The sequence below is a fragment of the Telmatherina bonti genome (assembly GCF_933228915.1).
Source record: "Telmatherina bonti genome assembly, chromosome: 18".
In the NCBI taxonomy this organism is placed as follows: domain Eukaryota; kingdom Metazoa; phylum Chordata; class Actinopteri; order Atheriniformes; family Telmatherinidae; genus Telmatherina; species Telmatherina bonti.
In genome coordinates, this window is record NC_136616.1 from 4,806,852 (window position 1) to 4,828,354 (window position 21,503).

At 48.1% G+C, this 21,503-nt stretch overlaps 1 protein-coding gene across 2 annotated transcripts in view; it reads right to left on the reverse strand.

Annotated features, from left to right (window-relative positions):
- focad (focadhesin) overlaps positions 1–21,503 on the reverse strand; it is a 116,280-nt gene that overhangs the window by 57,184 nt on the left and 37,593 nt on the right. For both annotated transcript variants that reach the window (XM_079257441.1, XM_079257442.1), the window contains exons 12-29: positions 13,460–13,564; positions 13,287–13,388; positions 13,089–13,216; positions 12,304–12,430; positions 12,108–12,242; positions 10,679–10,729; positions 10,370–10,453; positions 7,768–7,909; positions 7,487–7,675; positions 5,582–5,703; positions 5,401–5,493; positions 4,652–4,740; positions 4,327–4,368; positions 4,146–4,254; positions 3,939–4,055; positions 3,593–3,831; positions 3,428–3,517; positions 3,214–3,361 (exon numbers count right to left, since the gene is read on the reverse strand). In XM_079257441.1, the coding sequence (XP_079113567.1) occupies positions 3,214–3,361; positions 3,428–3,517; positions 3,593–3,831; positions 3,939–4,055; positions 4,146–4,254; positions 4,327–4,368; positions 4,652–4,740; positions 5,401–5,493; positions 5,582–5,703; positions 7,487–7,675; positions 7,768–7,909; positions 10,370–10,453; positions 10,679–10,729; positions 12,108–12,242; positions 12,304–12,430; positions 13,089–13,216; positions 13,287–13,388; positions 13,460–13,564 (2,112 nt within the window). The remainder of the gene's footprint in view (positions 1–3,213; positions 3,362–3,427; positions 3,518–3,592; positions 3,832–3,938; positions 4,056–4,145; positions 4,255–4,326; positions 4,369–4,651; positions 4,741–5,400; positions 5,494–5,581; positions 5,704–7,486; positions 7,676–7,767; positions 7,910–10,369; positions 10,454–10,678; positions 10,730–12,107; positions 12,243–12,303; positions 12,431–13,088; positions 13,217–13,286; positions 13,389–13,459; positions 13,565–21,503) is intronic.

Consider the following 21,503-nt stretch of genomic DNA (forward strand, 5'->3'; position numbering starts at 1 on the left):
GTATCCTACTGGTTATGAAGGGTCCAGGTGTACTACTGGTTATGAAGGGTCCAGGTATCCTGCTGGTTATGAAGGGTCCAGGTATCCTACTGGTTATGAAGGGTCCAGGTATCCTACTGGTTATGAAGGGTCCAGGTGTCCTGCTGGTTATGAAGGGCCCAGGTGTCCTACTGGTTATGAAGGGTCCAGGTGTCCTACTGGTTATGAAGGGTCCAGGTGTCCTACTGGTTATGAAGGGTCCAGGTGTCCTACTGGTTATGAAGGGTCCAGGTGTCCTACTGGTTATGAAGGGTCCAGGTGTCCTACTGGTTATGTAGGGTCCAGGTGTCCTACTTGTTATGAAGGGTCCAGGTATCCTACTGGTTATGTAGGGTCCAGGTGTCCTGCTGGTTATGAAGGGTCCAGGTGTCCTGCTGGTTATGAAGGGCCCAGGTATCCTACTGGTTATGAAGGGTCCAGGTATCCTGCTGGTTATGAAGGGTCCAGGTATCCTGCTGGTTATGAAGGGTCCAGGTATCCTACTGGTTATGAAGGGCCCAGGTATCCTACTGGTTATGAAGGGTCCAGGTGTCCTACTGGTTATGAAGGGTCCAGGTGTCCTACTGGTTATGAAGGGTCCAGGTGTCCTACTGGTTATGAAGGGTCCAGGTGTCCTACTGGTTATGAAGGGTCCAGGTGTCCTACTGGTTATGTAGGGTCCAGGTGTCCTACTGGTTATGAAGGGTCCATGTGTCCTACTGGTTATGAAGGGTCCATGTGTCCTACTGGTTATGAAGGGTCCAGGTATCCTGCTGGTTATGAAGGGTCCAGGTATCCTGCTGGTTATGAAGGGTCCAGGTGTCCTACTGGTTATGAAGAGTCCAGGTGTACTACTGGTTATGAAGGGTCCAGGTTTCCTACTGGTTATGAAGGGTCCAGGTGTCCTACTGGTTATGAAGGGTCCAGGTGTCCTGCTGGTTATGAAGGGCCCAGGTATCCTACTGGTTATGAAGGGTCCAGGTGTCCTACTGGTTATGAAGGGTCCAGGTGTCCTACTGGTTATGAAGGGTCCAGGTGTACTACTGGTTATGAAGGGTCCAGGTATCCTGCTGGTTATGAAGGGTCCAGGTGTCCTCCTGGTTATGTAGGGTCCAGGTGTCCTGCTGGTTATGAAGGGTCCAGGTGTCCAACTGGTTATGTAGGGTCCAGGTGTCCTACTGGTTATGAAGGGTCCAGGTATCCTGCTGGTTATGAAGGGTCCAGGTGTCCTACTGGTTATGAAGGGTCCATGTGTCCTACTGGTTATGAAGGGTCCAGGTGTCCTACTGGTTATGAAGGGTCCAGGTATCCTGCTGGTTATGAAGGGTCCAGGTGTCCTACTGGTTATGAAGGGTCCAGGTGTCCTACTGGTTATGAAGGGTCCAGGTGTACTACTGGTTATGAAGGGTCCAGGTGTCCTACTGGTTATGAAGGGCCCAGGTATCCTACTGGTTATGAAGGGTCCAGGTGTACTACTGGTTATGAAGGGTCCAGGTATCCTGCTGGTTATGAATGGTCCAGGTGTCCTGCTGGTTATGAAGGGTCCAGGTGTCCTACTGGTTATGAAGGGTCCAGGTGTCCTACTGGTTATGAAGGGTCCAGGTGTCCTGCTGGTTATGAAGGGCCCAGGTATCCTACTGGTTATGAAGGGTCCAGGTATCCTACTGGTTATGAAGGGCCCAGGTGTCCTACTGGTTATGAAAGGTCCAGGTATCCTGCTGGTTATGAAAGGTCCAGGTATCCTGCTGGTTATGAAGGGTCCAGGTATCCTGCCGGTTATGAAAGGTCCAGGTATCCTGCTGGTTATGAAAGGTCCAGGTATCCTACTGGTTATGAAGGGTCCAGGTATCCTACTGGTTATGAAGGGTCCAGGTATCCTGCTGGTTATGAAAGGTCCAGGTATCCTGCTGGTTATGAAGGGCCCAGGTGTCCTACTGGTTATGAAGGGTCCAGGTATCCTACTGGTTATGAAGGGTCCAGGTATCCTGCTGGTTATGAAAGGTCCAGGTATCCTGCTGGTTATGAAAGGTCCAGGTATCCTGCTGGTTATGAAGGGTCCAGGTATCCTACTGGTTATGAAGGGTCCAGGTATCCTGCTGGTTATGAAGGGCCCAGGTGTCCTGCTGATTATGAAGGGCCCAGGTATCCTACTGGTTATGAAGGGCCCAGGTGTCCTACTGGTTATGAAGGGTCCAGGCGTCCTACTGGTTATGAAGGGTCCAGGTGTCCTGCTGGTTATGAAGGGCCCAGGTATCCTACTGGTTATGAAGGGTCCAGGTATCCTACTGGTTATGAAGGATCCAGGTGTCCTACTGGTTATGAAGGGCCCAGGTATCCTACTGGTTATGAAAGGTCCAGGTATCCTGCTGGTTATGAAGGGCCCAGGTATCCTACTGGTTATGAAGGGTCCAGGTATCCTGCTGGTTATGAAGGGTCCAGGTATCCTGCTGGTTATGAAGGGCCCAGGTATCCTACTGGTTATGAAGGGTCCAGGTATCCTGCTGGTTATGAAGGGCCCAGGTATCCTGCTGGTTATGAAGGGTCCAGGTATCCTACTGGTTATGAAGGGTCCAGGTATCCTGCTGGTTATGAAGGGTCCAGGTGTACTACTGGTTATGAAGGGTCCAGGTATCCTGCTGGTTATGAAGGGCCCAGGTATCCTGCTGGTTATGAAGGGCCCAGGTATCCTACTGGTTATGAAGGGCCCAGGTGTCCTGCTGGTTATGAAGGGTCCAGGTGTACTACTGGTTATGAAGGGTCCAGGTATCCTGCTGGTTATGAAGGGTCCAGGTGTCCTACTGGTTATGAAGGGTCCAGGTATCCTGCTGGTTATGAAGGGTCCAGGTGTACTACTGGTTATGAAGGGTCCAGGTATCCTGCTGGTTATGAAGGGTCCAGGTATCCTGCTGGTTATGAAGGGTCCAGGTGTCCTGCTGGTTATGAAGGGTCCAGGTTTCCTACTGGTTATGAAGGGCCCAGGTATCCTGCTGGTTATGAAGGGCCCAGGTATCCTACTGGTTATGAAGGGCCCAGGTGTCCTGCTGGTTATGAAGGGTCCAGGTGTACTACTGGTTATGAAGGGTCCAGGTATCCTGCTGGTTATGAAGGGTCCAGGTATCCTGCTGGTTATGAAGGGTCCAGGTATCCTACTGGTTAGAAAAGGTGTAGAAACTTGCATGTTGTAGGCAGCTGTACCTCCTGCAGCATGCGTCCGTGACTGCTGCTATCCTGCAGGTTAGCCAGCAGTCTGTGGAGGGTCCGGCCGACGCGAACACGTTGCTCCGTCTGTCCGGTACTGCAGAGGGCCGTCAGCACCAGTCCCAGACCCAACATGCAGCCAGAGCTGAGAGGAGAGAAGAAGAGTTACTGGTCAGGTCTGACGCTTCACGGTGCAGCAGCAGGTACTGACTTGTATTCCAGGTTTGGGTTGAATGAACAGCTTTCCAGAGCGTCCAGAGAGCTGAGGAGAAGATCGGCATCCTTCTGGTCGGAGATGTCACTGAGGAGCAGAGAAACTGCTGGTTAGTGTCGGGTTCTCGCCGGTTTCTGCTGGCTGGTCCGCATGTAGACCCACCTGAGGCGCTGGTGGTGCAGACTGGACAGCACCATGCCCATCGCCAGCCCAGAGTGGAACTGGACAGTCTGGGAATCATCCGCAGTGGGCGACCCTGGCAGGCCGGCCTGCAGCGCAGACAGGACCTGGACCAGGCCGTCCCTCTGCCAGACCACCAGCACCGGGACCAGCAGGGACAAGGCCAGGCTGGCGCAGGAGCGAGCGATGGCACTGGCGGTGTTCTCGCCCGAGTAGGAGCACTGAGGAGGATTTAATTCAGGTAAACCGTGTCCTCGTGTCTTCACACCAAGCAGGACGAAGTAGAACCACATTGACCATGAATTTAGAGCTCATTTGAGACGCTTACATGCAGAAACCAGGGGAACACTTGTCCCTTAGCCTTGTAGCTGCTGCTGATGATGCTGAGCAGGGTGTCAAACACCATGGCCAACCAGGCGGCGGTGGGCACGAACTCTGGTCCAGCCTGGATACACATTAATCACAGGATGAGCTCCAAGTGTCCAACTCCGTCCCAGGCGGGACGAGACTTTGTTAATGGAATAAAAGGCGATACCCCGAGGATGCCAACTCCGTCAGTGGGCAGGTTGCTCTCGTACTTGGCGAGGACGGCGGCCAAGCCGCTCAGAGCCAGGATGGAGTTTCCCTGAACGACAGGACTGTCCCTGAAGAGACAAGCACCCAGCAGTGAGACGCAGAGCAACGTGCATCAGGACCGTCACAAGCAGAGGACTTACTTCGTAGCAGCTTTAATGACGTCTGCCAGCTGGTCCCGCGTCCTGAGAGGCAAGGAGAGGAAAACATGCAGAGATTCAGGAACAAATCAGAGTGTGAGCTGATTCACACGGCAGATTTACATATTCATAGATATATAGATCAAATGCAGTTTTTTCCATAAATCTGCAGAAAAGTCTGAAGGACTGGAGATTGGTCTGCCAGCTGTTCGAGATGTGGTTTCTGTGCCGGGGAACAAACAGTCGAGAGGTTTACTAAAAATCTTTATGATTTTGCATATTTTGCTCCTGGTTGTATTGTGACGTTTAAGACTGAAAGTTTCGTCACCACAGCCAGGAACAGTGCTTCTTGTACTGCAGCTCCTCTGGGGCATCTCTGCCTGGCTTCTGCTGCATCTCCAGATCAGCCCGTCGACCCTGGACACAAACCGACTCACATCAAACCACAGCCAGTCTGCACACAGACACCTTCACATCAACTCCGATGTGGCTTCGTCCCGTCTCTTCTCCGAGTTCTCCCCTAGCGACGGCTAATCCGCCATCGTCTTTGTGACGTCTCTTCTATGAGATGTCCCCTAGCGATGGCTAATCCTTCATCGTCTTCGTCTCGTCTCTTTTCTAAGATGTCAATAAAGTTTGTTTTTTTTGACTGACTTCGCAACAAATCGTTGGTTTTGTTGGCTTTTCTTTTCTGCAACACAACGCAAGAGGTTACATAAGGATGTTGATAACATATTTGGGAAACGTCTGATAAGGGAAAGGGGGGTTATGAAGATCATCCAGGTAGGGATCATTTTGTCAGTAGAGCTTCTAACAGATAATGTTTATAATCATAGTGGAAAAAAAGTTAAAAAAAAAAAAAAAAGGCCTGAGTTCTCCCAGTGCTGCTAGTTTCAGCTTCTAAATGGCCGTTTCCGAAAGATAACGTAAAGCCTCGTAGAAGGACTTGCTATCCCTGTAGATGCTGAGAGACAGTGGTGAATATGGTCTTTATTCCAGACCTGAAGGTCGGCTGTGACTGTTGTTTGGGAGCTGAAGTAATGACACGGTGAACATGTTGGTTAAGGAAGCACAAACCTGCAGGACAGCGTGGAAAGCTCGGCTCATGAAACCCCTCCACGCTTGAGGCAGGAGAAGAGCTCGGTGCCACTCGGAGGGCTGAATGTTAACCTGCACGCCACAACAAGAGGAGATTGAAGGAGTTTATCTGTAAATATGGCCGTGACGTTAAGTGGCATCCTGGAGGCAGCGGAGGGACCTCATGAACGAGCGCCGTCAAAGTCTGTTGGTAGCTGCGGCTACGGCTGACGAGGAAGCGATTGATAGGTCTGCCGTCGCGGTCCGTCTGCACAGGAAGATCGTAACATAACAAGAGTCCAGCTGAAACACAGAAAAGCTTGAGCTGAACATCACATCAGCGGGGAACAGAACCAGTCCTTTTAACAGACATAAAACCTAACCTACCTGGACTATTTTATGGTTAAAGGTAAGAAAACCTGAAGAAAAATTATTCAGTAAGTATTCTAAACTGTTAAAATGTTTGTATAATACTGCAAGATTAAAGGTCCAATTTACAGTAAAAGACAACAGTAGGAAGAACACATTACGCTGCATTACCATACCTACAATGTGATAAAATGCGTTAACATAACTTACGCTGCAATACTTATGTGTTTGAGTTATGCTAATCGTAACTTACTATTGGATACAATTTATTATAATAACTTAAGATGAGGTACGATACATTACCATAGCTTAAGATACATTACCATAACTTACGATACATTACCATAACTTACGATGCATTACCATAACTTACGATGCGTTACCATAACTTACGATACATTACCATAACTTACAATACATTACCATAACTTACTATACATTACCATAACTTACGATACATTACCATAACTTACGATACATTACCATAACTTACGATACATTACCATAACTTACAATACATTACCATAACTTACGATACATTACCATAACTTACAATACACTACCATAACTTACGATACGTTTTTATAACTTACGATACATTACCATAACTTACGATGTGTTACCATAACTTACGATGCATTACCATAACTTACGATGCGTTACCATAACTTACAATACATTACCATAACTGACGAAGTGTTACCATAGCTTATGATACGTTGTTATAACTTACGATACATTACCATAACTTACAATACGTTTTTATAACTTACGATGTGTTACCATAACCTACGATCCATTACCATAACTTACGATGTGTTACCATAACTTACGATGTGTTACCATAACCTACGATACATTACCATAACTTACGAAGTGTTACCATAGCTTATGATACATTGTTATAACTTACGATACATTACCATAACTTACAATACGTTTTTATAACTTACGATGTATTACCATAACCTACGATACATTACCATAACTTACGATGTGTTACCATAACTTACGATGTGTTACCATAACCTACGACACATTACCATAACTTACAATACATTACCATAACTTACGATGTGTTACCATAACTTACAATGTGTTGCCATAACTTACGATACATTACCATAACTTACGATACATTACCATAACTTACGATGTGTTACCATAACTTACGATGTGTTACCATAACTTACGATGTGTTGCCATAACTTACGATGTGTTGCCATAACTTACGATACATTACCATAACTTACGATACATTACCATAACTTACGATGTGTTACCATAACTTACGATACATTACCATAACTTACGATGTGTGACCATAACTTACGATACATTACCATAACTCACGATAAATTACCAAACCTAGCACTGTGAAACAATGCGTTATGATTACTAACGATGTGTTAACAAAACTTACGATGTAGTAACACAACTTGCAGATTGCTAGCATAACGGTAAATCATGATGTGTGATGATGTGCTAGCATAATAATGTTTTAATGGCTGGGTTACCTTTTACAGATGCATGAACACATGATCCAGCAGACCTTACATTTAGGGTTGTTGACATCTACTCACTGTTTATAAAGCTTGTATATACATTACACGAATGAAACTTAGGACAGAGTGTCTGTGTTACAGCACAGCTGCCATCACGCTGGCAACCTTTTGCAGTGTTAGTGTGTAAAATATATGAATAAGACTGTATTCACCTGCCAGTCCGGGCTTCAGGCCAGGCTGCTTGTTTTTCTCATAGATCTTGAGCATGAATGACGGGATTCCTGCCACCGTTTTCCCCTGATCTGACCGCAGACCAGACCCCCTCAGGGCAGAAAAGTACACACCTCGTGGCATCTGACTCATCTCCTGCTTCACCAGTGACGTGAGGAAAAGCTCAAAGGCTGTGAAGAAAAACAGCATCAAGGTGAAGGAGTGAAAGAGGGAAAATACACGTCGCTATACCCATCAACGAAGGTTCAATGGAACCAGGTACCTGGTAGGACAGCGATGGAGGTGAGACACAACAATTTCAAGTAAGATGAGCCTGGAATGAAGAGATCCTTCTCCTCTTCCTCCTTCACATTGTTTTCACCATCTTCCTCTTCATCTTCAACTATCGTTACAGCTGGTCGAGCCTACAAAGAAAATAATCCCAACCTAAACTTAGGATGTGTTGGAATTAATGGAACAACATTAAATTCTCCCTCTCTGACATCAAGAAAAGGTAAAAAGCCAGTTGGACACATTTCTGCTGGTTTTTACATGACGTCGCGCCTGGCTGCTTAGTTACAGGAAGCATGTAAACCAGATCATGGTGGACCAGGCCCAAACCTCTTTTGGTCACGACCCACAGCTCATGACCATAGGTGAGGGTAGGAACGTAGATCGACTGGTAAATCGAGAGCTTCGCCTTCTGGCTCAGCTCCTTCTTCACCACGACAGACCGGCGCAGAGTCCGCATTACTGCAGACGCCGCACCGATCCGTCTGTCGATCTCGCGCTCCATCCTTCCCTCACTCGTGAACAAGACCCCGAGATATTTAAACTCCTCCACTTGAGGCAGGACCTGACCCCCGACCCGGAGAGGACAATCCACCCTATTCTGGCTGAGGACCATGGTCTCAGATTTGGAGGTGCTGATTCTCATCCCAGTCGCTTCACACTCGGCCGCGAATCGCTCAAGCGAGAGCTGGAGATCACGACCAGATGAAGCCAACAGGACCACGTCATCCGCAAAAAGCAGGGACCCAATCCTGAGGCCACCAAGTCGGATCCCCTCAACACCTCGGCTGCGCCTAGAAATTCTGTCCATATAAGTTATGAACAGAATCGGTGATAAAGGGCAGCCTTGGCGGAGTCCAACCCTCACCGGAACTCGCCGAACTCCTCCCATGCCCGAGTTTTTGCCTCGGCAACAGCCGAAGCCTCATGCCGCTTAGCCCGCCGGTACCCATCAGCTGCCTCCAGAGTCCCACAGGCCAAGAAGGCTCGATAGGACTCCTTCTTCAGCTTGACGGCATCCCTCACTGCTGGTGTCCACCAACGAGTCCTGGGATTACCGCCACGACAGGCACCAACGACCTTGCAGCCACAGCTCCGGCCGGCCGCCTCAGCAATAGAGGCACGGAACACAGCCCATTCGGACTCAATGTCCCCCGCCTCACTCGGGACATGGTTGAAGCTCTGCTGAAGGTGGGAGTTGAAGCTCGCTCTGACGGGGGACTCAGCCAGACGTTCCCAGCAGACCCTCACAACACGTTTGGGTCTGCCAGCTCTGACCGGCTTCCTCCCCCACCATCTGAGCCAACTCACCACCAGGTGGTGATCAGCTGAAGCTCCGCCTCCCTCTTCACCCGAGTGTCCAAGGCATGTGGCCGCAGGTCCGACGATACGACTACAAAATCCATCATCGAACTGCGGCCCAGGGAGTCCTGATGCCAGGTGTACATATGGACACTCTTATGTTGGAACATGGTGTTCGTTATGGACAATCCATGACGAGCACAGAAGTCCAATAACAAAACACCATTTGGGTTCAGAGGGGGGGGACCATGCCTCCCAATCACTCCCCTCCAGGTCTCACTGTCATTGCCCACGTGAGCATTGAAGTCCCCCAGCAGAACAATGGAGTCCCCAGAAGGAGCACCCTCCAGCACTCCCTCCAAGGACTCCAGAAAGGGTGGGTACTCTGAACTGCTGTTCGGTGCATAAGCACAGACAACAGTCAGGACCCGTCCCCCCACCCGGAGGCGGAGGGAAACTACCCTTTCATCCACCAGGGTAAACCCCAACATGCAGGCACCAAGCTGGGGGCTGATGAGAATGCCCACACCTGCTCAGCGCCTCTCACCATGAGCAACTCCAGAGTGGAAGAAGGTCCAGCCCCTTTCGAGGGTACTGGTTCCAGAGCCCAAGCCATGCGTCGAGGTGAGTCCAACTATATCTAGTCGGAACCGCTCAACCTCGCGCACAAGCTCAGTCTCCTTCCCCACCAGAGAGGTGACGTTCCACGTCCCTAGAGCCAGCTTCTGCAGCCGGGGATCGGACCGCCAGGGTCCCCGCCCCTTGCTGCCGCCCAGCTCACACTGCACCCGACCCCTACGGCTCCTCCCGCAGATGGTGAGCCCACGGGAGGTGGGGACCATGTAACCCTTTCAGGCTGAGCCCGACCGGGCCCCATGGGTGAAGGCCCGGCCACCAGACGCTCGCTCTCGTACCCCGCCTCCAGGCCTGGCTCCAGAGGGGGGTCCCGGTAACCCGGGTGAACATTTCCGCTTACGGTTGTAGTCATCATAGAGATCTTTGATTCACCAGAACCCTGATGTCAAAATTACTGAAGTATAACATGCATTATCGTATGATAACATATACATACATGGCAATGCAGTGTGATACAACATAATGACAGTACAAGATACAGTACAGTACAATAGGATGCACATTATGCACATGGTGGTTGTTATACTGAGAGACGCTGCCTTGTCTTAGACAGGCTACACGTGTACGAGACTGTTGCCGTAGTGCATTTCATCTTGGTCTATGAGAAAAGAAATCTTCTGACACAATCTGTGAGTAAACATTTCAGTGAGTCTCACCGCCTCAGGAAGGTGATGGATTGTGTGGACGACTTCAGGATATTCTGCCAAAGCCTTGTAGCCACACCTGGCAACGTCTGGATCCTGTGACGGCAAACAACAGAAACATGAAACAGAAACATGAATATAAAGGAGGCAGGAGTTCCTCAGTGGCATTATGAACACAATACATTCTATATTTCTGCACATCTTGGTGACTAAAACAGGTAAAATTGTCTGCAGAATTGTTCAGAATGGTGCAAATTAAACCCAAACATGCAGGCAAGCTGGCTTTCCCACACATACACTTTATATGTGCAGCATACAGACCTTATTCACTGCATAACTCCAGAGAAAGCTGACCGCCTCATCTTTCAGTTTCTGAGGAAAAACAGGCGAACAACTTTAATCACAGCTGGAATTCTGATAGCGCTATACAGCAAGATGAAGTATCAGAAGCTCATACAGTCCTCTCTGGTTTGGTTATAGTCCATCTGACAGCTGAATAAGCCAAATAAGCACACATGCTAATTCTTTAGCCAAAGTTCCCAGCTAGAACCTAAAAGTAATGGGAAAGGGTAAGGATGAAAAATCTTATTTTTACACTGAGATTAACATGATTAACAGCTGATGCTAATCTCAGTTAGATCCTACAATCTGCTGTGCTCATCATATTTGGGACAAATAAAGGGTTGGCTTATCTTCAACATCACAAACATAGCAGCCAGAGAAGGAAACAGCTAGCTAGTTTCTGAAAAATACTCAACATTTTAGGCCAAATCTGCTGTGTCATGGTCAGTGAGCACAAAGCTAGCTAGCCTCAACAACAGAAGAACACTTGCTAAAATCTGTTGTGAACAAAGGAATAACAAACGTCTTTGTTTTATGAACATGTTTCAGGGTTAATTTAAACTAGGAAATGCAAAATGGATCCTGGTTCTGGTTCTAGCTAGCCGTAGCCTTCTTAGCCTTGCTAGCTGGACAGTTAGCCATCTTTAAGGACAAGACCACTTACTTATTTGTCTTGTTAAACACAGTTTAACCAGGTTACCAGCTCCACCTGTTCACCTGCTAGTTAACACAAAGCCAATCAGCTGGCAGCATGTGGTCATGTAGACAAGACGGATGAGGAGGAAAGGGAAGACAATAGAAATGGAAGGTCCAACCCAGTGCTAACAAGCTGATAAAATGGACAGTTGGCGTAAAGGGAGAAACCAGGGCCCATGCTGGGGCCGTCAGCACCACCTGGAAGGCTGCAAACCTGTGCACGGTGTAAGGCCTAGGACTTGCTGTGTACGCTTGCATACACAGCAATGTTAAGCTAGGTCTGTGTATGTACTTGCTGCAAACAACACAGGCAGGCCAAACTTATCAGGCAAGAGATTTCACTGTTTGCCATGACAAACTCAGTTGCAATGCAGCTGCCTACCTCTTGGTGGTGGTAATGTGTCAGCTGTTAAACTCCAACAAGCAAAAGAAGACTTTCAGCGAGCAGCTAGCATGCAGCGAAAGTTGTGAATCAGTGCTCAATAGAAGAAAATCAGGACAAAATTTGTCCTTATTTCCCCCAAGAAGGCAAATATATTATGTAAGAACATCTATGTGATGTAAAAATGTCTTTGATGATGTCATTACATCATATTTTACAAAGTTTTAGCTGTTCAACAGAAAGTGATTTGGTTTAAAGATTGAAATGAATGAAACCTGTTCAGCGTTAATGTTTTACTGGGTTCCAGACCAGTTTGAACTGGAAAAGTACCTCATATTCCTCGGACTTGACGGTGAGCTGGGGAACCAGTGCCAGAAGCTCCGCTACAGCTTTGACCATCAGTGGACGAGAGTCGCCACGCAGTTCAGGTCCCAGACTTCTCCATGTTGAGATAATGTCCACTACCTTAAAAGCAGCATTAAATCAGCCTTGTTCACTAACCTCAGGTGAACTACAGGTGTTTTACCTCTGCTCGACACAGCTCCTGTAGGGCTTGCAGGGCCAGGGCAGCTGGGGTTGCCAGGTCTGGTGTGCTGCACTGCTTTAGGGTGAGGGAAATGGCAGCCAACATGTCGCCGCCGTGCTGGTAAGGCCTGAAAAAATACACAAACACACATTGACAAGTCTTCCAAGCTAAAGTAGCACCGTTGGTGAATGTAGAATCACTTTAACTTGTTTTTGCTTTCATCTGAATCATGTTGAGACTTATATTAATCTAAATAAACCAGTTTATCACTGATCCTGCAACTTCCACCTGATTCACACTAAATCACACAATTAGGATATCAAACAAAACTTCTTAATGTCAACTCGATAAATTTAATCAGACTCCAAGTTTAGTTGGACAATATTAGAAAAAAACTTGCTAAGAGTGGTGAAATAACGTTTTTTTCCCTTCAGGGATGAACCAGCTCCCACCGAGTCTCCCCGGCCGACGCAACCGGAACAGTTTTCCCTGTTCTGGAAAACTGGAGTTCCTCCGCCATCTAACTCCACCCGTCTGCCTCTAACTCCGCCCGTCTGCCTCTAGCTCCGCCTTTCAACCTCCAGCTCCACCCGTCTTCCTCCAGCTCCGCCCGTCTGCCTCTAGCTCCGCCCGTCTGCCTCCAGCTCCGCCCGTCTGCCTCTAGCTCCGCCCGTCTGCCTCTAGCTCCGCCCGTCTGCCTCCAGCTCCGCCCGTCTGCCTCTAGCTCCGCCCGTCTGCCTCCAGCTGGAACCCGGTGAACATAAAGCAGCGCGGTCCTCCCATACCTCTCTCTGCAGATGTCTCTGATGCAGGCGGCCCTGGCCAGGACCTGCTCCCACTGGGCGTCCTTTCCCACCACCACCCTCGTGTCCGGCTGTCCCAGCAGACGCTGCAGCTCTGGATATACTCGGTCCTTCACAGAAGGACAGAGGATGAAGGAACATGTAACGCAGCAGCAGCGATGATGGGGATTACTTGCCCACCTGTTTTTTCCACAGAGCGGTCATGAGGCGCATGGCCACGGCTCTCAGCATGGGGGTGGAGGCCAGCGTGTGGAGGGTCTGCAGCACCAGGGGGACACACAGCTGAAAGCATGCAGCACATGATTAAAACAGGCAGGAGAGATGTCCTGGAAGGAGGCAGAAACATTCTGCACCTTATGTGTCCCGAGGCCAGGCAGGCAGCTGAGCACCTCATGGAGCAGGCGTGGATTGTCCTCCCGGGCCAGTCTGAACAGCAGCACAGAGACGAGGGGGGGGACCTGCACGTGCACACATCAGCAGCTTTATTCAATGCATCAAGTTCCCACGGCGAAGCAGGGAGTGGAGCATGCAGGGTCCAGTCGGACCGCAGGACCAGCGGGCTTCGTCTGAAAGTATCTATCTAAATATCACCTGCAACATTTTATTAAAAGTGCTGAAATTAAATGTTTTTACTGGTTTCACTGGATCCACTGTGATCTGGAAGCTGTAATACGTTAACGAGGAAATAAAAACATTTAAATAAATAAATCCAATAAAATATTTTACATATCAGGATAAATAAAAACAAAACAAATTCATTAAAATGTAAATAAGTGTAAAAACAGAGAAAATTAAAAAAACTGAATTTAGTTATAATATAAAGTGATTTTCTTGTAGCTCTTTGCACTAAAACGAGGAGAAAATGTCATTATCAGTTCCTGTGTGTTTTACTGGTCTGAGCAGCTGCGGAACATGCCGGCCGGACAGGAACAGCAGACCGAGGAGAAGCTGCTCCTCCAGCTTTTCCACATGTTTACAGATGTGCTGCTGCTGTTTCACAATCAGTTTTCCATCCAATGATAGAACTGGGAAGGAGGAACGACCCCGGAGGTTTTACAGCATCTGACCTGCTTTCTGTCAGCGACCTGCATTCAGCACAAACACCGCCGCGCCTCCTTTCTGCTCCTCCTTCCTACTCCTCCTTTTCTACTCCTCCTTTCTGCTAATCCTTTCTGCTCCTCCTTCCTACTCCTCCTTTTCTGCTCCTCCATTTCTGCTCCTCCTTTTCTGCTCCTCCTTTCTACTCCTCCTTTTCTGCTCCTTCTTTTTTGCTCCTCCTTTTCTGCTCCTCCTTTTCTGCTCCTCCTTCCTACTCCTCCATTTCTGCTCCTCCTTTTCTGCTCCTCCTTTTCTGCTCCTCCTTTCTGCTCCTCCTTTTCTGCTGCTCCTTTTCTGCTGCTCCTTTTCTGCTCCTCCTTTCTGATCCTCTTTTTCTGCTCCTCCTTTTCTGCTCCTCCTTTCTATTCCTCCTTTTCTGCCCCTCCTTTCTACTCCTCCTTTTCTGCTCCTCCTTTCTACTCCTCCTTTCTGCTAATCCTTTCTGCTCCTCCTTCCTACTCCTCCTTTTCTACTCCTCCTTTCTGCTAATCCTTTCTGCTCCTCCATTTCTGCTCCTCCTTTCTGCTCCTCCTTTTCGGCTCCTCCTTTTCTGCTCCTCTTTTTCTGCTCCTCCTTTCTACTCCTCCTTTTCTGCTCCTCCTTTCTATTCCTCCTTTTCTGCCCCTCCTTTCTACTCCTCCTTTTCTGATCCTCCTTTCTACTCCTCCTTTTCTGCTCCTCCTTTCTACTCCTCCTTTTCTATTCCTCCTTTTCTGCTCCTCCTTCCTACTCCTCCTTCCTACTCCTCCTTTTCTGCTCCTCCTTTTCTGCTCCTCCTTTTCTGCTCCTCCTTTCTACTCCTCCTTTCTACTCCTCCTTTCTACTCCTCCTTTTCTGCTCCTCCTTTCTACTCCTCCTTTCTACTCCTCCTTTTCTACTCCTCCTTTCTGCTCCTCCTTTTCTGCTCCTCCTTTCTACTCCTCCTTTTCTGATCCTCCTTTCTACTCCTCCTTTTCTACGCCTCCTTTTCTACGCCTTCTTTCTGCTCCTCCTTTTCTGCTCCTCCTTTCTACTCCTCCTTTTCTGCTCCTCCCTTTCTGCTCCTCCTTTTCTGCTCCTCCTTTCTACTCCTCCTTTTCTGCTCCTCCTTTCTATTCCTCCTTTTCTGCCCCTCCTTTCTACTCCTCCTTTTCTGATCCTCCTTTCTACTCCTCCTTTTCTGCTCCTCCTTTCTACTCCTCCTTTTCTACTCCTCCTTTCTGCTAATCCTTTCTGCTCCTCCTTCCTACTCCTCCTTTTCTGCTCCTCCATTTCTGCTCCTCCTTTTCTGCTCCTCCTTTCTGCTCCTCCTTTCTGCTCCTCCTTTCTGCTCGTCCTTTTCTACCCCTCCTTTTCTGCTCCTCCTTTCTACTCCTCCTTTTCTACACCTCCTTTCTATTCCTCCTTTTCTACTCCTCCTTTTCTCTACACCTCCTTTTCTGTTCCTCCTTTCTGCTACTTCTTTCTACTCCTCCTTTTCTGCTCCTCCTTTTCTGCTCCTCCTTTCTACTCCTCCTTTCTACTCCTCCTTTTCTGCTCCTCCTTTCTGCTAATCCTTTCTGCTCCTCCTTCCTACTCCTCCTTCCTACTCCTTTTCTGCTCCTCCTTTTCTGCTCCTCCTTTCTACTCCTCCTTTTCTGCTCCTTCTTTTCTGCTCCTCCTTTCTCTCCTCTTTTTCTGCTCCTCCTTTCTACTCCTCCTTTTCTGCTCCTCCTTTCTATTCCTCCTTTTCTGCCCCTCCTTTCTACTCCTCCTTTTCTGCTCCTCCTTTTCTATTCCTCCTTTCTGCTAATCCTTTCTGCTCCTCCTTCCTACTCCTCCTTCCTACTCCTCCTTTTCTGCTCCTCCTTTTCTGCTCCTCCTTTCTACTCCTCCTTTTCTGCTCCTTCTTTTCTGCTCCTCCTTTCTCTCCTCTTTTTCTGCTCCTCTTTTCTGCTCCTCCTTTCTATTCCTCCTTTTCTGCCCCTCCTTTCTACTCCTCCTTTTCTGCTCCTCCTTTCTATTCCTCCATTTCTGCCCCTCCTTTCTACTCCTCCTTTTCTGATCCTCCTTTCTACTCCTCCTTTCTACTCCTCCTTTTCTACGCCTTCTTTCTGCTACTCCTTTTCTGCTACTCCTTTTCTGCTCCTCCTTTTCTGCTCCTCCTTTTCTGCTCCTCTTTTTCTGCTCCTCTTTTTCTGCTCTTTTTCTGCTCCTCCTTTCTACTCCTCCTTTCTACTCCTCCTTTTCTGCCCCTCCTTTCTGATCCTCCTTTTCTGATCCTCCTTTCTGCTAATCCTTTCTGCTAATCCTTTCTGCTCCTCCTTCCTACTCCTCCTTTCTGCTAATCCTTTCTGCTCCTCCTTCCTACTCCTCCTTTTCTGCTCCTTCTTTTTTGCTCCTCCTTTTCTGCTCCCTCCTTTCTGCTCCTCTTTTTCTGCTCCTCCTTTCTACTCCTCCTTTTCTGCTCCTCCTTTCTATTCCTCCTTTTCTGCTCCCTCCTTTCTACTCCTCCTTTCTACTCCTCCTTTTCTACGCCTCCTTTTCTACGCCTCCTTTTCTACGCCTTCTTTCTTCTACTCCTTTTCTGCTCCTCCTTTCTACTCCTCCTTTTCTGCTCCTCCTTTCTATTCCTCCTTTTCTGCCCCTCCTTTCTACTCCTCCTTTTCTGATCCTCCTTTCTACTCCTCCTTTTCTGCTCCTCCTTTTCTGCTCCTCCTTTCTGCTCCTCCTTTTCTGCTCCTCCTTTCTGCTCCTCCTTTTCTGCCCCTCCTTTTCTGCCCCTCCTTTTCTGATCCTCCTTTCTACTCCTCCTTTTCTGCTCCTCCTTTCTATTCCTCCTTTTCTGCCCCTCCTTTCTACTCCTCCTTTCTACTCCTCCTTTTCTGATCCTCCTTTCTACTCCTCCTTTTCTGCTCCTCCTTTCTACTCCTCCTTTTCTACGCCTCCTTTCTACTCCTCCTTTTCTACGCCTCCTTTTCTGCTCCTCCTTTCTGCTCCTCCTTTTCTGCTCCTCCTTTCTACTCCTCCTTTTCTGCTCCTCTTTTTCTGCTCCTCCTTTTCTGCTCCTCCTTTTCATCTCCTCCTTTCTACACCTCCTTTTCTACCCCTCCTTTTCTGCTCCTCCTTTCTGCTCCTCCTTTCTACTCCTCCTTTTCTGCTCCTCCTTTCTACCCCTCCTTTTCTACCCCTCCTTTTCTACACCTCCTTTCTATTCCTCCTTTTCTACTCCTCCTTTTCTCTACACCTCCTTTTCTGTTCCTCCTTTCTGCTCCTTCTTTCTACTCCTCCTTTTCTACACCACCTTTTCTACACCACCTTTTCTGCTCCTCCTTTCTACTCCTCCTTTTCTACTCCTCCTTTTCTACTTCTCTTTTTTGCTCCTCCTTTCCGCTCCTCCTTTTCTGCTCCTCTTTTCTGCTCCTCCTTTCTGCTCCTCCTTTCTACTCCTCCTTTCTACTCATCCTTTTCTGCTCCTCCTTTCTATTCCTCCTTTTCTGCCCCTCCTTTCTACTTCTCCTTTTCTGATCCTCCTTTCTACTCCTCCTTTTCTGCTCCTCCTTTTCTACTCCTCCTTTCTGCTAATCCTTTCTGCTCCTTCTTCCTACTCCTCCTTTTCTGCTCCTCCTTTTCTGCTCCTCCTTTCCTGCTCCTCCTTTTCTGCTCCTCTTTTTCTGCTCCTCCTTTCTACTCCTCCTTTTCTGCTCCCTCCTTTCTACTCCTCCTTTCTACTCCTCCTTTTCTGCTCCTCCTTTCTACGCCTCCTTTTCTACGCCTTCTTTCTTCTACTCCTTTTCTGCTCCTCCTTTCTACTCCTCCTTTTCTGCTCCTCCTTTCTATTCCTCCTTTTCTGCCCCTCCTTTCTACTCCTCCTTTTCTGATCCTCCTTTCTACTCCTCCTTTTCTGCTCCTCCTTTTCTGCTCCTCCTTTTCTGCTCCTCCTTTCTGCTCCTCCTTTTCTGCCCCTCCTTTTCTGCCCCTCCTTTTCTGCTCCTCCTTTCTGCTCCTCCTTTTCTGCTCCTCCTTTCTACCCCTCCTTTTCTACCTCTCCTTTTCTACACCTCCTTTCTATTCCTCCTTTTCTACTCCTCCTTTTCTCTACACCTCCTTTTCTGTTCCTCCTTTCTGCTCCTTCTTTCTACTCCTCCTTTTCTACACCACCTTTTCTACACCACCTTTTCTGCTCCTCCTTTCTACTCCTCCTTTTCTACTCCTCCTTTTCTACTTCTCTTTTTTGCTCCTCCTTTCTGCTCCTCCTTTTCTGCTCCTCTTTTCTGCTCCTCCTTTCTGCTCCTCCTTTCTACTCCTCCTTTCTACTCCTCCTTTTCTGCTCCTCCTTTCTATTCCTCCTTTTCTGCCCCTCCTTTCTACTTCTCCTTTTCTGATCCTCCTTTCTACTCCTCCTTTTCTGCTCCTCCTTTTCTACTCCTCCTTTCTGCTAATCCTTTCTGCTCCTTCTTCCTACTCCTCCTTTTCTGCTCCTCTTTTTCTGCTCCTCCTTTCTACTCCTCCTTTTCTGCTCCTCCTTTCTATTCCTCCTTTTCTGCCACTCCTTTCTACTCCTCCTTTTCTGATCCTCCTTTCTACTCCTCCTTTTCTGCTCCTCCTTTTCTACGCCTTCTTTCTGCTACTCCTTTTCTGCTCCTCCTTTCTACTCCTCCTTTTCTGCTCCTCCTTTTCTGCTCCTTTCTACTCCTCCTTTTCTGCTCCTCTTTTTCTGCTCCTCTTTTCTACGCCTCCTTTTCTACGCCTCCTTTCTGCTCCTCCTTTTCTACGCCTTCTTTCTGCTACTCCTTTTCTGCTCCTCCTTTCTACTCCTCCTTTTCTGCTCCTCCTTTCTACTCCTCCTTTTCTGCTCCTCCTTTCTACTCCTCCTTTCTACTCCTCTTTTCCTGCTCCTCTTTTCCTGCTCCTCTTTTCTACTCCTCTTTTCTACGCCTCCTTTCTGCTCCTCCTTTTCATCTCCTCCTTTTCTACCCCTCCTTTTCTGCTCCTCCTTTTCTACTCCTCCTTTCTACTCCTCCTTTCTGCTCCTCCTTTCTATTCCTCCTTTTCTGCTCCTCCTTTCTACCCCTCCTTTTCTACCCCTCCTTCTCTACACCTCCTTTCTATTCCTCCTTTTCTACACCTCCTTTTCTCTACACCACCTTTTCTGCTCCTCCTTTCTACTCCTCCTTTTCTACTCCTCCTTTCTACTCCTCCTTTTCTACTTCTCCTTTTTGCTCCTCCTTTCTGCCCCTCCTTTTCTGCTCCTCCTTTCTACACCTCCTTTTCAACTCCTCCTTTTCTACTCCTCCTTTCTGCTCCTCCTTTTCTACTCCTCCTTTCTGCTAATCCTTTCTGCTCCTCCTTCCTACTCCTCCTTTTCTACTCCTCCTTTCTACTAATCCTTTCTGCTCCTCCTTCCTACTCCTCCTTTTCTGCTCCTCCTTTTCTGCTCCTCCTTTCTACTCCTCCTTTTCTGCTCCTCCTTTCTACTCCTCCTTTTCTACGCCTTCTTTCTGCTACTCCTTTTCTGCTCCTCCTTTCTACTCCTCCTTTTCTGCTCCTCCTTTCTGCTCCTCTTTTTCTGCTCCTCTTTTCTACGCCTCCTTTTCTGCTCCTCCTTTTCAGCTCCTCCTTTTCATCTCCTCCTTTCTACACCTCCTTTTCTACCCCTCCTTTTCTGCTCCTCCTTTTCTACTCCTCCTTTCTGCTCCTCCTTTCTACTCCTCCTTTCTGCTCCTCCTTTCTATTCCTCCTTTTCTGCTCCTCCTTTCTACCCTTCCTTTTCTACACCTCCTTTCTATTCCTCCTTTTCTACTCCTCCTTTTCTCTACACCTCCTTTTCTGTTCCTCCTTTCTGCTCCTTCTTTCTACTCCTCCTTTTCTGCTCATCCTTTTCTACACCACCTTTTCTACTCCTCCTTTTCTACTCCTCCTTTCTACTCCTCCTTTTCTACTTCTCCTTTTTGCTCCTCCTTTCTGCTCCTCCTTTTCTGCTCCTCCTTTCTGCTCCTCCTTTTCTGATCCTCCTTTTCTGATCCTCCTTTCTACTCCTCCTTTTCTGATCCTCCTTTCTACTCCTTTTCTACGCCTCCTTTTCTACGCCTTCTTTCTGCTCCTCCTTTTCTGCTCCTCTTTTTCTGCTCCTCTTTTCTACGCCTCCTTTTCTACGCCTCCTTTCTGCTCCTTTTCTGCTCCTTCTTTTCTGCTCCTCCTTTCTACACCTCCTTTTCTGCCCCTCCTTTTCTACTCCTCCTTTCTGCTCCTCCTTTCTACTCCTCCTTTCTGCTCCTCCTTTTCTGCTCCTCCTTTCTACCCCTCCTTTTCTGTTCCTCCTTTCTGCTCCTCCTTTCTGCTCCTTCTTTCTACTCATCCTTTTCTACACCACCTTTTCTGCTCCTCCTTTTCTGCTCCTCCTTTTTGCTCCTCCTTTTCTGCTCCTCCTTTCTACACCTCCTTTTCAACTCCTCCTTTCTGCTCCTCCTTTCTACTCCTCCTTTTCTACTCCTCCTTTCTACTAATCCGTTCTGCTCCTCCTTCCTACTCCTCCTTTTCTGCTCCTCCTTTCTACTCCTCCTTTTCTGCTCCTCCTTTCTGCTCCTCCTTTTCTGCTCCTCCTTTCTATTCCTCCTTTTCTACGCCTTCTTTCTGCTACTCCTTTTCTGCTCCTCCTTTCTGCTCCTCCTTTTCTGCTCCTCCTTTTCTGCTCATTCTTTTCTGCTCCTCCTTTCTGCTCCTCCTTTTCTGCTCCTCCTTTCTACACCTCCTTTTCAACTCCTCCTTTTCTACTCCTCCTTTCTGCTCCTCCTTTCTACTCCTCCTTTTCTACTCCTCCTTTCTGCTAATCCTTTCTGCTCCTCCTTCCTACTCCTCCTTTTCTACTCCTCCTTTCTACTAATCCTTTCTGCTCCTCCTTCCTACTCCTCCTTTTCTGCTCCTCCATTTCTGTTCCTCCTTTCTGCTCCTCCTTTTCTGCTCCTCCTTTCTGCTCCTCCTTTTCTGCTCCTCCTTTCTATTCCTCCTTTTCTACGCCTTCTTTCTGCTACTCCTTTTCTGCTCCTCCTTTCTATTCCTCCTTTTCTGCCCCTCCTTTCTACTCCTCCTTTTCTGATCCTCCTTTCTACTCCTCCTTTTCTGCTCCTCCTTTCTGCTCCTCCTTTCTGCTCCTCCTTTTCTGCTCCTCCTTTCTGCTCCTCTTTTTCTGCTCCTCTTTTCTACGCCTCCTTTTCTGCTCCTCCTTTTCAGCTCCTCCTTTTCATCTCCTCCTTTCTACACCTCCTTTTCTACCCCTCCTTTTCTGCTCCTCCTTTTCTACTCCTCCTTTCTGCTCCTCCTTTCTACTCCTCCTTTCTGCTC